The sequence below is a fragment of the Trichechus manatus genome, unplaced genomic scaffold (assembly GCF_000243295.1).
Source record: "Trichechus manatus latirostris isolate Lorelei unplaced genomic scaffold, TriManLat1.0 scaffold00088, whole genome shotgun sequence".
Taxonomy (NCBI): Eukaryota; Metazoa; Chordata; class Mammalia; order Sirenia; family Trichechidae; genus Trichechus; species Trichechus manatus.
In genome coordinates, this window is record NW_004444024.1 from 7143862 (window position 1) to 7157882 (window position 14021).

A 14021-nucleotide genomic window follows, 5' to 3' on the forward strand; every position below is an offset into this window, starting at 1 on the left:
GAAAAGAATGGAGGAAACCAAAGACTCAGAGAAGAAACTAGTCCCCAGCACTAAAAGCCCACATGAAACACAACCTCTTCTAGCCTAAGACCAGAAGAACTAGATGGTACCCGGCTACCACTACCAATTGTTCTGACCAGGGACACAACAGAAGGTCCCAGATAGAATGGGAAAAAAAGGTGGAACAAAACTCAAATTTCTAAAAAAGACCAGACTTACTGGACTGACAGAGACTAGAGGAACCCTGAGACTACTGCCCTAAGATACCCTTGGAACTTGGAACTGAAGCCACTCTCAGAGGTCTCCTTTCAGGCAAATAAGAGATTGGCTTATAAAATAAAACACAGTCACCCATGAGGAATGTGTTCCCTTAAACAATCAACTACATGAGACCAAATGGCCAACATTTACCCAAAAGCAAAGATGAAAAGGCAAGGAGGGGCAGAGAAGCTAGATCATGGCAACAGAACAAACAGAATGGAAATAATGAGAATGCTGACACATTGCAAAAATTGTAATCAATGTCACGGAACAATGTGTTCAAACATTGTTAAATGGGAACCTAATTTGCTATGTAAACTTTCACCTACAACACAATAAAATATTTTATATATATATATATATATATCTCCATAGGAAAGAGATAAAGGAAAATACTACAAAATATTCACAGCAGTTATCTTTAAAGGTTGAAATTATGATTTTTTAAATTGTACTTTAGATGAAGGTTTACAGAACAAACTAGTTTCTCATCAAACAATTAGTACACATATTGTTTTGTGACATTGGTTACCAACCCCACGACATGTCAACACTCTCCCTTCTCAACCTTGGGTTCTCTATTACTACCTTTCCTGTCCCCATCTGCCTTCTAGTCCTTGCCCCTGGGCTGGTGTGACCCTTGAGTCTCGTTTTGTTTTATGGGCCTGTCTAATCTTTGGCTGAAGGATGAACCTCAGGAGTGACTTCATTACTGAGCTAAAAGGGTGTCTAGGGGCCACACTCTTGGGGTTTCAGCAGTCTCTGTCAGACCAGTAAGTCTGGTCTTTTTTTGTGAGTTAGAATTTTGTTCTACATTTTTCTCCAGCTCTGTCCGGGATCTCTGTCAGAGCAGTCAGTGGTGGTAGCCAGGCACCATCTAGTTGTACTGGACTCGGTCTGGTGGAGGCCATAGTAGTTGTGGTTCGTTAGTCCTTTGGACTAATCTTTCCCTTGTATCTTTAGTCTTCTACATTCTCCCTTGCTCCCAAAGGGGTGAGACCAGTGGAGAATCTTGGATGACTGCTCACAGGCTTTTAAAACCCCAGATGCTACTCACCAAAGTAGAATGTAGAACATTTTATGAACGATTTTTTTATAATACTTTTTGGTTCTAATTTTTTTTCAATGGGTACAAATTTTATAATCAGAATAAAGTTATCATTAAAGAAAAATATCATGATGATAGAAATTACAAAACACAGGTATAAAAAGAGAAGATGAAAGAGTCACAAATTTCTCCCACTTCCAGTGCCCAGGCTAAGATCCCATCAGATATGGGAATTTAAGGGACATGGATATGGAGTCTACTTCCTGTTTGAGGCTGCTTGACCCTTGGCCTTACCTCACGGCACACAGCTGCAATCTGGCCTTCATCCATGCAGGTTTCTGTTACTACATCTGTCAGAGAGCCTCCAGCCAAGTATTCCATGACAACCCATAGCTCATCTCCCACGAGGTAACTGCAAGAGTACAGATAAAGGGAGAGAAGGAATAATCAGAGTACATTGAGACATTGCTTGGGTTTCAAAGGCTAAGCATAGGCACAGAGTGAACCTGTGTCTCACTCAGTCAGCTCTGGAAGAGTCTAGGGCTCTTTAGCCTAGAGAAAAGCAGAATCTGGGGGACAGATCACTGAGTTTAAAACACTGAAGGATTTCTTCTGGAGAAAACAAAGCAGTCGTATTCTGTGAAGCCTCAAAAGGCAGAACTAAGATCACTAGGTTGACGATAACAAAAAAATTACAGCTCATTACAACACACACAAAAAAAAAACTTTCTAAAATTAGAAAGACTGGAAATAAAATAGGTTGCTTTGTCAAGAGGCATGATCCTCACACCTCTGAAAACATCCAAGTAGCCCACTGCCATTGAGTCGATTCCGACTTATCCAAGTAGAGAGCACCCAAATATTTGACAAAGACGCTTTGGTCAAAAGGACTTGGGATTTAGAGCCCATGTTACCAACATTAGGCAGTGTTACTAAACTTCCCTGGGAGTGCTACTAGATCTGAGATCCATGAGAGCAAGTACTGAGTCTTGTTCAAGACTCTATCCCAGAATCTGACACAGCAGATGCCAATATTTACTGAATAAATGAATGAGTAAAGATAATTATAAATATTAAATTTTAAAAAGTTATAAAAGCCCTTTAAAAACTGTAAAGTATTATACACATATCATTATGCTGACAATGAGCTCCACTTTGAGTGTCACTGTTTCTAGAAATGGAATGAATTCATCAAGGGCTGCAGATATGTCAAGGGCTACCATTTAGTAATGTATCCCTGGATAGATTATGGGACCAATATGAGTTAGAACCCCTAGGTTCACTGAGAGGTTGGATCATTCAACCCTGTTATATGATAAATAAAAGGTCACAGAGCCTGTCTGATCAATGTTTCCTCAACTGTAGAATAGGACAAATAAAAATGAGGGTAGCTCAGGGCCCTATAAACTCTTCTGCTAACCTTGGACAAAGCAGCTAGATTGGAAAAAAAAAATTTCTTGGCTTGAGTATTTGGTATGTCATCTTATCAACATTCTGATATTATGGCTACTGCTGGGCAGATGGGGAGACTGTTGAAAGGTTTTAACAAATGGTCTCAGGTAAAGGGTAAAATTTTAATTGTTTTCTTCACTATTAATCTAGTGTGCTTTCCATAAGACTCTGATATCTTTGCAATTAAGTATTGTAATTTTTTTTATTTTCCATGATGAATAAGCCTGACAGATTGTCTTAGTCATCTAGTGCTGCCATAACAGAAATACCACAAGTGGATGGTTTTAACAAAGAGAAGTTTACTTCCTCACAGTCAAAGTAGGCTAAAAGTCCGAATTCAGGGCGTCAGCTACAGAGGAAGGCTTTTTCTCTCTGTTGGCCTTCTTCTCTTTGGTGTTCCCCCAGACTAGCAGCTTCTCCGCGCAGTGACCCTGGTCCAAAGGATGCACTCTGCTCCTGGCACTACTTTCTTGATGGTATGAGGTCCCCCTGTCTCACTGCTCACTTCTGCCTTTTATATCTCAAGAGATTGCCTCAGGACACAATCCAGTCTTGTAGATCAGGTCCTGCCTTACTAACACAACTGCCACCCAGCCTCCCTCATTAACATCATAGAGACAGGTTTACAACATACAGGAAAATCACATAGTACCAGGAATCATGGCCTTAGCCAAAATGATACACACATTTTTTGGGGGGACATAATTCAAACCATGACACAGATTAAATCTTTCTTCAAGAATCTGTTTTGAGGAGAAGACTATGTGGACTTGGACCAAGAGAGAATTCAGGACTGGGTAAAAAGCTCTCCACTAGCACAAGCCTACACCCTCCCTGACAAAAGGATGCACGGTTATGGCCTCCCACCTAGCACACTGAGGAAACACCTATGAATTCGTACTTGTTGGGAGAAGAAATATGGGGGTCCAAGTAACTTTCACTGGGCGTTGACAAAGCACAGTCTCCCTTCCTGGACCTGGCATGTCAAAGCTAAGACAATGCAAGACCAAATTAAGGTTTTCTCAAACACTTTGTGGCTAGTCACTGTACCAAGACACCTTCAAAACTCACAGTTCAGAAGCAGAGCCCCAGAGCATTATCACATATTTGGAGAAGAACAAATATGGATGGAGTTCTTCTCTGGAACATCACACAAAACCATACACCCTCATCTGCAATGACTTCGCTGAATGCTCAGGTTAAGGGCACCCTCTTCTCTGTTCCCACAGAGGTCTCCACCAGACCAGGAGCTATTTGAGGGCAGACTGGGCCTTATTTACTTCTGATTCCATACTATAGTCTCTGGAAACATACGTAAAGGCATCATCAAATCTGTAAGTCTTCTAATTCCACTACCAGCACTCAAATTCCTTCAACAACATGGTCCTCTATTTTACTGCTTAGATATCTCCAGAGATGAGGAACTCACTGTTTTACGAGACAGGCCATACCCTTACTGGATAACTTTCATTCTTCTTTATCCCAAGCCAAAATCTGCTACCCCATAGCCTTCAGCAATTTGTCCAAGTTATATTCTCTGTATAATAAGGTCTTAAAACAGATAGAGAGGTGATAAACAACTTTCAGAGGAAATCTTCAGAGCTAGTCAAGACCCACATCAAGGAGACACCACTATCTCCAAAAAGGAGAAGGCTTTGCTCTCTACAGCTATCAGTATCAATATCCAACTCCTTTCCTCTTTAAAGAAATTGAAGCTTATCAATGTTTTAGGTGCAGAACAAGAAAACACACTTATGTAATTTTCCAACGATTTAGAGGGAGAGGTAGCTGGTAGTGCAGTACAAATAGAAAAGGAATTTAAAGTCAAAGACTTGGTCCAATACCACCCACTTGTGATATCTCTGAAACCTATGCAAGAAGTTTAAATTTTTTCTTTTTTTAAAAAGAACACGATACAATAGAAAGAACATAGATTTTGGTAAGAGAAATATTCAAGTTCAAAACCTTGATTTGCTACTTACTGGATTAGTGATCTTGGGCAATTTATTAACTTCTATGAACCTTAGTTTCCTCATGTGTAACATACAGATAATAAGCCCTACCTCCTAATGATATACTGTTCATAAAGTTCTGGGTATACAGTAAAGCACAACACAAATGTTAGCTACAACCACTACTACTATCGTGAACAAGTGAATTCTGTGGGCTAGAATAATAGACTGAAATAATAAAGATAAGATTTAATGAAGATAACTAAAAAGTTCTACAGTTCTTGTTTAATACAAGCTTATGTAAAAAATAATCAGCGATTTTAGCTGACCACAAACTTACAAGGAGACAACAAGAAAACAGGCTTGCTAAAAAAAATGAAATAAATCATTATTTTGTGTTAAATTTAGAATAAAGGTGGAGTCCCACTCTCCCCATACTGGTCAGATCTCAAATGAAGCATCTAATACCAAGCATCATATTTTAAGAGCATACAAACAAACTAGGAATTACTCAGGAAGGTGAACAGAATAAGGAAAGATTTGGGATGAAGAACAATTTGAAAACCTAGATTTTAGACTCAGGCAGATGGGCTGAAATACTTCCTTGAGGCAGAAAAACAAACAGTATTAGGACTAGCTGTGAAGGATCTTCCAGCAATCAGACAAGTCCAGCAGTATGCAAGGTCAGAGGCAGAGAGCTCAGAATCACAGAAGATTCTTAAATGGAGGCTATTCTGAGTGCTGGTATTGCCCTCTCCTCTAATAGCTCTACCACCCACTAGTCCCAAAGGCCCTATCCCTCTGACAAGACCCACATGCCATACCTGTCCAAATAGTTCACAATGTTTGGGTTCTTGTTTTCCCTCATGACCAGGATCTCATTAATAATCAGCTCTTTCTTCGGCTGCTGCTGAAGATTCATCTGCTTAATGGCCACCTGAAGTCAGAGAACAGATGATGTGCAACCAGAGTCATTCAACATTTACTGAGCACCACTAACTACCAGACCTTAAGCACTAGGGAAACGAAGATGAGTAAGATACTGTCTTAGTCCTTCCTTGAGAAATTCACAATTTATCAGTGTAGATCAGTGGTTCTCAAAATAAGATCATCAACATTATTCCAGAACTTGTTGAAAATGAAAATTCTCAGGTCCCACCCCAAACCTACTGAATCAGAAACTCTGTGTTTTAATAAGCACTCCAGGTGATTCTGATGCACACTAAATTTTTAAATCAAACCTTGACGTAGAAAAATACTTTTTAAATATCACAATATAAAAGAGGTGCTATAACACAAGTTCATAGAAAATGCTACAGAAACACAATACAGTGCATGAACTCTGTTAAGCTGGCAATTTAGGGAGGTTTCAGAGAGATGAAGGTGACTTTTTGAACTTGGTGTGGAAAGATAAATTACAGTTGACCAGGTTAAGGGGAGAAGAAAAAAGGGGAAGAGATCCCTAATGTTTATGTATGAAGATCTTGATGGACTCTTTTGTCTACAGCAAATTAAACAAGTTTCCGAAAGCAATCAAAATACTTTACCAAATATAAGGTATATTTTAGTTTCCAAGGCACTTTTGTATCCATTTTTATGTGTTAGGTGCTATGTAAACCGTTCTCAAATTTGTTATTTAATCCTCACAGACACACTATGAGTTAAGCACTACTATTTAACCTCTCTCAGCAGATGAGGAAATTGTGATTCAGAAAAGATATGTGACTTAAATACAGAGCTATTAAACAGTGGCCAGACTGATCTTCCTTACCATACATATTTGATCGCACTCTTCCCTTGTCTTAGTCATCTAGTGCTGCACTAACAGAAATACCACAAGTGGATGGCTTTAACAAGAGAAGTTTATTCTCTCACAGTCCAGTCAGCTACAAGTCCAAATTCAGGGCATCAGTTCCAGGAGAAGGCTTTCTCTCTGTTGGCTCTGGAGGAAGGTCCTTGTGATGCACCAGTCTTCTCTTGGTCTAGGAGCTTCTCCAAGCAGGAACCTCAGGTCCAAAGGACCCACTCTGCTCCCAGCACTGCTTTCTGGGTGGTATGAGGTTCCCATGTGTCTCTGTCTGCTTCTCTCTTTTATATCTCAAAAGAGATTAGATTAAGATACTATTCAATCTTGCATACCTCATCAGTATAACCTCATCATAGTGATAGAGTTTACAACACGTAAAGAAATCACATCAGATTACACAATCATATAATGCTGGGAATCATGACCTAGCCAAGCTGATACACACATTTCTGGGGGGACACAGTTCAATCCAGGACATTCTACCCATTGGCCCCCCAAAAATCACATCCTTGCAACATGCAAAACATGTTCATCTCATCACATCACAGCATAAGTCTTAACTCCAAGTCCAAAATCCAAAAATTCCTCTTCATCTGTGAAATCTAGAATACAAGTTATCGGCTTCCAAAGGTACAACGGCATAACAGGCACAAGCTAGACATTTCCATTACAAATGGGAGAAACTGGGGCAGAAGGGATAACAGGCACCAACAAGTCAGCAGAACACATTATTACATTAGCCCTCAAGGCTTTGAAAATAATCTTCTGTTCTCTGAGGCAATTTACACAATAGTCCTGCCCTCCATACTCTAGGTATTGGCCACAGTCTCCGGATTCTGAGTGGAGGCCCTTCGGCCCTAGGCTTCAGCTCTGCCTTCCAGGCCCACTGGGACGGCAACTCTGCTCCCTCAGCTTTAGCTGCACTATTCTCCTAGTCCATCGGAGTGACAACTCCACCCTTAGAAACACCAGAGGCCATGGCTCACCCTTTGGAACCCCTGAGGTCATGGCCATACCTTTTGAGACGGAGGCAGCTCGGCTTCTTTTGTTCCTTGTCTCTTCAGCTTCTGCTTCCTGTGGCCTCTTGGCCCTTGGGCCTCATGCCCGCATTTGCCTTGCTGGGGCAAGTGTTCCAAAGCTCGGTAGCTCCACTGATAAGTGCCCGGAGGCACCCCACTCCACCAGGAAGCCTCCTGCACATAGGCACTCAGCTCTCTCGAGCTCCGTGGGTCAGCTCCAGCGCCATCTCACACTGGACTCCTGGATCTGCTGCTGTTGGTTCTCTGCCACTGCCGCTTCTCTGCTGCTGCAGGGCCTCTGCTGCTGCCGCTCCTCTATACATTCACAATTTCAAAACTGCATCCACATTTTAGGTATCTGTTAGAGCAGCACCCTAATCCTGGTACCAAATTCCGTCTTAGTCATCTAGTGCTGCTCTAACAGAAATACCAGGAGTGGATGGCTTTAACAAAGAGAAGTTTATTCTCTCACAGTCCAGTCAGCTACAAGTCCAAATTCAGGGCATCAGCTCCAGGAGGAGGCTCTCTCTCTGTTGGCTCTGGAGGAAGGTCCTTGTGATACAACAGTCTTCTCTTGGTCTGGGAGATTCTCTGCACAGGAACCTCAGGTCCAAAGGACCCACTCTGCTCCCAGCACTGCTTTCTGGGTGGTATGAGGTTCCCATGTGTCTCTGTTCGCTTCTCTCTTTTATATCTCAAAAGAGATTGGATTAAGATACTATCCAATCTTGTATACCTCATCAGTATAACCTCATCATAGTGATAGAGTTTACAACACGTAAGGAAATCACATCAGATTACACAATCATACAATGCTGGGAATCATGACCTAGCCAAGTTGATACACACATTTTTGGGGGGACACAATTCCATCCATGACACCCCTGTTCAAAAATATAAATGGCTTTTGGTTGCCTACAGAAACTCCTCAGTCTGACGTGAAAAATTCTTATGCTCTGACCTCTACCTTACTTACCACTGTATTCCTGCATACACTCGTTGCTCTCCCTACAACCTAGTCTCCCCGACGTCGTTCAAGATCTTCTCTCCACGTGGAACATGTCATGCCATTTCCATATGTTCAAAAGCTACTTACGCTTTATATCAGGCCAAAGGAAACCCCACTCTCCCTATCAGATATGCCTTTTTCTCTTCTTTAAAATCCTGTAAGATTCTGTTTATACCTCTCTTATTAAGGCTACCTTGTATGGTGATTAGTTAGGGGTGTGTGTGTGTTGTACACATATATACACATACACACATATGCTTGAGAGTTCTTCTGAAAGCTCTGGTAGCGAGCACAGGGCCTCACACACAGTTGGTGCTTAACAACTGTTTGTGGCAAGGAAGGACGGAAAGAGAATTCCATGGGTTGGTAAGTACTTTGTTTTTAAAGCACAAAAAGCATCAGCAATAAGCTGCTCTCTCCCACAAGAGATTTTAAATTATTTGCTAAATGTTCATTTCCTAGACATATTTTCCCTAGAACATGAACATCTAATAATTCAAAAAAAAAAAAAAAAAAAACCCATTGCCATCAAGTCGATTCTGACTCATAGTGTCCCTACAGGACAGAGTAGAACTGCCCTACAGAGTTTCCAAGGCTGTAAATCTTTACGGAAGGAGACTGCCACATTTTTCTCCCATAGATCGGCTCGTGGGTTTGAACCACTGACCACTCGGTTAGCAGTCGAGTGTAAACTAAATTAGGTCTTTCCAGAATCAGCAAGAAGTGTAAAGGATGAATAATTCTAATTTTTATGGGAAAAAACCCCTAACTCTATTATCTCTTCAAGTATGGGCAGTCTTATGCAGAGACTCAGTTAATCATTAAGAATAGAAATGATTTTTTTTTAAAGATTCTGGCCACCTCCATTCCCTACCACAGGTGAGAAAAAAATTGCTTTGGAGTTGGGTCTCCAATCAGGTCAGGCTTTTGGCCTGGCTGCAGCTTTCTACAACAGCTGAGTGTTAGCTTTTTCTAATGTCTGAAAAGCAACAGGTTGATCTACAGACATAGGAAACCCTTAAAACACACATTAAGGGCTGGGACCAGAGGAGTGCCTTTGGGGTTCCTCAGGCAGGCCCTCCTGGAGGGTGGGGCAGTGTCTATGGAGCTCACAGTGGTCACTGCCAGCAGCAGCAAAGGCGAATAAAAAAGGCAGGCAGGCAGAGCTCTTACATGAAGGCTGTAGCAGGACACTGGGAATTCTTTTCAATAGCTACTGACTGACTATGGGCCAGGCTAAATGTCCTTCACCTATCACACTCCAAGGAGCCCTGGTGGTGCAGTGGTTACATGCTCAGCGTTGGCAGTTCAAACCTACCAACTGCTCCGCAGAAGAAAGATATGGTAGTCTACTTCTGTAAAGATTACGGCCTTAGAAACCCCATGGGACAGTTCTACTCTGTCCTATAGGGTGACTAAGGGTTGGAATCGACTCGATGCCAACGGGGTTTGGTTTATCACACCCACTTACTCACACCAGGAGACAGTACTCCTGTAAAAGAAAAAGAACTAGACTTGAAGTTCTGAGTACCTAAGCTCTGGGCCCGACTCTTTTAACCTACTGACCTTGACCAATCACAAGCTCTTGGAGCCTCAGTCTCTTCATCAATACATTTAAAATAATAATCCCAACTCCAATGTCCCTGCTCACAGGGTTGCTCTGAGGACTAAATGAGATAGTGGCCAATTGTTACTCCTACACAAATAAGAGATTTAACTAATAAAGTAAGACAATAATGAAAATGCTAATCATAGTAATAACAGCATTTCATGAACACCTGGCACAAAGCAGCAAGAATGACAACAGCAGCAACAGCAATGACAGCAAAAACCAACCACCCTCCCACCACTACTGTTTACTGAGTGCCTACTATATGCCAGGCACTGTGCTAGATGCCGTACTTACGTTATCTCAGCAAAACCTAACAACAACTCTGCAAAGTAGAAATTATTATACACACTTTTAGATAAAGAAGTTGAGGCTAAGATTTATAAATAAATTGCTCAAGGTCCTAATCAATGAGTAACCCACAGGTCCATATGACTGCAAAGCCTATTTTCTTTCTATATACATTCTCCATAAAAAGAGGCTTGATAAATGATTGTTAGATCTGTATCTGGAAGAATTACCAGCATTAACATGCTAGTCTTCCTACATGTGACAGACAATAGCTCTCCTCTTCCCAGCGGGATAAACCCCAATAAGCACTTGCTCACAAAGACTGTGAACATCCTATCAGCCCCACCGAAGATTTATATTCCCTGGGGCAGGAAATGAGGCCTTCCTGACCACACTGCATTAGCCACTCTAATGGACTCACTTCCATTCATAGTTTTGTAACCACAAGGCAAACACACAGTTAAGTCAAATTTCCATTTCTTGTAGCCAGCTTCTGATATATGCAACCTCCAGGCCTTCCAGGAACCACCAGCCTGTCTCCCATCAAGGACTATCAGGTTCAAGAGGCCGGAAACATGACAAGACGGGGCCCTAGTGCCTAAGATCAGCTCTGCTGTGGCCCTGCAGCCCAGAAAGCATGAGATTAGGAGTCAGAAGATTAAAACCTAGTCTCTGCTAATTGCTGGTAGTACAACCTTGTAGAAAAGTTATTTAAACTTCTTGAGCCTCAAATTCCTCATTGGTTAAAAAAAAAAAAAAAAGAAATAATATTACCTACCTCATAAGGTTCTTTTTTGGATTGGTATAACCTCCTCTCTTTTATCACTATCTCCAATTTCCCACCTGTAAAACTGGCACCATAATACCATCTTGCTTTCCTTATCATTATTTTCACTTTAAGGCAAGTTCCTGTCAGCACTGCAAGACTTCTATATATATATATATACAAAGGAAATGATGGTCTTACATTTATATTGCCTAGGAAGAAAGGCCTGGTGATCTACTTCTGAAAATTAGCCAATGGAAAACCTTATGGGTCACAACATAACACTGTCTAACTTGCTTGCTATGGACACATCATCAGGAGGGATCAATTGCTGGAGGAGGACATCATGTTTGGTGAAGCAGATGGCCAGTGAGGGTGAGAGAGACCCTCAGTGAGATGAATTGGCACAGTGCCCACAAGGATGGACTCAAACATGCTAGGATTATGAGAGTTATGCAGGACCTGGGAACATTTCATTCTGCTGTACATAAGATCGCCATGAATCAGAGCTAACTCGACAGCAGCTATTTCTCTCTCTATCTAAATGTATATATGATTTTAATGCCTGAATGCTTGCATAGGACTGAATCTTTCACATAGTTCTTAGCATAAGGAGTGGTATAAAGCAAACACTCAGAAAATTCTTTATGCAATGAATAAATATGCGTGAACAAATACGTAACTCTAAAAGTTTATGAAATATTTTCACATACGTTGCTTTATTGTACTCTTCTAAAACTTCTGTGAAGTATGTATCATCATGTACATTTTATAAGTAAAATTCAGGCTCAGAGAGGTCAAATGACTTCCTAGAAGTAAGCATCTAGGTCTTTGGATTTCCACCTCAAAGAACAATTAACAAATCCTTAACCATATGATGATTTTTTAAAAAAGCTGACTTGCCCTACGTAGAGCCTCAATATTTGACTAGACACTTGTAAAAGACAAGAGCACGGTGAGATATGTGCTATCCCTATTAATCATGACTTCTCCAGTATACCAGGGGGTTTGTTGTGGTTCCTAGCAGCTTCTCTCAGAGAAGCCTAATTCTATTTTCACTGGAAGAGGAGTTGCTTCTCTCAACCTCTGAGACTCTTTGAACTCAAAGGACTACCCTGAGGCAGCTGCATCCACAGACTGCCTGCCAACATTCCTGCACTGTAATCAGAGATTAAAATGCAAGGAAACTCAAAGTGCTCTATATTCCCTTCACAGATTCCTTCTATTAAGGACAAGATCATGGGTCAGAAGGCCAAACCAATACGGCCAAAGTCCTCCTGGCTTAATGAAATGAGAGGGCCAAAGAGTTGACTCCAAATAAATGAGGCCTTCAATGCCTAATGGAATCCTGGGCAGAGGGTAATGGAGGATCACTAGATTGGAAGTCAGGAGACATGGGTTTAAATCTTTTATTTCTATATCAGATTTCTCTCCAAAGCACCAAACTTGGGTAAACAATTGTCCACTAGGGACTTCCAAAAGAAAGTCTCTCAGGCAATATCCAATTTCTTTTATACCTGTATCTCCACCATTTTTCTTTCTCCTTGGATAGTATCACTCACTTGTGAGCCACCCTCACATTCAGTCAACCACCAAATCCTATCAAATCTAAGTATTTGGCTAAGCATCTCTCAGTCAGTGAAAACCTTATAGATCACAACAGCCCAATCTGCATCTCATCATAGGGAAAGTGCAGGATCAGGTAGCATTTTGTTCCATTGTGCACGGGTCGCCACGACTTGGGGCCAACTAGATAGTCGCTAACAACAACTATTATCTCTCAAATTCATCTGCTTTTCTCCATCCATAAGTGTGCTATCGCCTTAGTCCAAACCATCATTTCTCACCTGAACTTACACAATAACCTCCTGACTCATCTGGTCCACTCTTACCTCCTCCAATCTCTTCTCCACACCGTAGCCACAGTGACTTTTCTAAAATCCGTACGTCTTACCATGTTACTTTCTGTCTGATGTAATGAGAAACTAGAAGAAGTGTCCCTAGTGAGCTAAAAGGGCTAAAAATTAACCAAAAAGAAAAAGAAACAGTAGAACTAAAGGAGCAACAGTGGATACTCACCTCCTGTCCTGTGGCCACGTCCATTGCAGTATACACAGTGCCCGAAGCGCTGGACAACAAGAGGTGGGGGAGAGAGAAAACAAAAATAAAAAACAGGTGTTCAGTGAAGTGATATTTGTCAAATTTAGCTCTAAAAACAGTCTGGCAGTGCATATGTTAATAATACTAGCAGCAACAATAACCTCTTCTCTGCCCCCCACCCCTTCTCATCTCTGAGAGGCAGTATATCATACTAAAACAACATAGGCTCTACAGGCCAACAGACCTGAGCTCCAATGTGGATCTTCTACCTAGTACCTATTAGCTATATGATTTTGAGCAAGTTATTTAACTTCTCTAAGCTTCACTTTTCTCATTTGTAAAATGAAGATAAGAGTACGTAAAGAGAATAAGAGAATTATAAATCAAGTCGTTCATGTAAACCACTTGGCCAAGTGCCTAAAACAGAATAGGTATTCACTCTATGCTAGTTTCCTTTTCTTGCTTCCTCTTCTCCTCTCCTCCACCAACCTCCGCAAATTGCTTTAATTTCTTCTGGCCTCAAACTCTTCACCTGTAAATAGGGATAAAATTAGATCTGTGATTCTCAGTTGGTGGCCGGATGAGAAGGGGCCTTAGGGAGAATTTCAGAAAGCGTTGGGGGCAGGGGAGCTTATGTTTATCAAAAAAAAAAAAAGAGAGAGAGAGGTTCCGGCAAAATAGCGCTCTAGGCAGAAGCACCATGCCAT

General features: G+C 41.3%; 1 protein-coding gene across 3 annotated transcripts in view; it reads right to left on the reverse strand.

Annotated features, from left to right (window-relative positions):
* Positions 1-14021, reverse strand: part of PAK1 (p21 (RAC1) activated kinase 1) — a 137953-nt gene that overhangs the window by 57602 nt on the left and 66330 nt on the right. For all 3 annotated transcript variants that reach the window (XM_023736585.1, XM_023736582.1, XM_023736584.1), the window contains exons 9-11: positions 13294-13342; positions 5538-5650; positions 1604-1721 (exon numbers count right to left, since the gene is read on the reverse strand). In XM_023736585.1, the coding sequence (XP_023592353.1) occupies positions 1604-1721; positions 5538-5650; positions 13294-13342 (280 nt within the window). The remainder of the gene's footprint in view (positions 1-1603; positions 1722-5537; positions 5651-13293; positions 13343-14021) is intronic.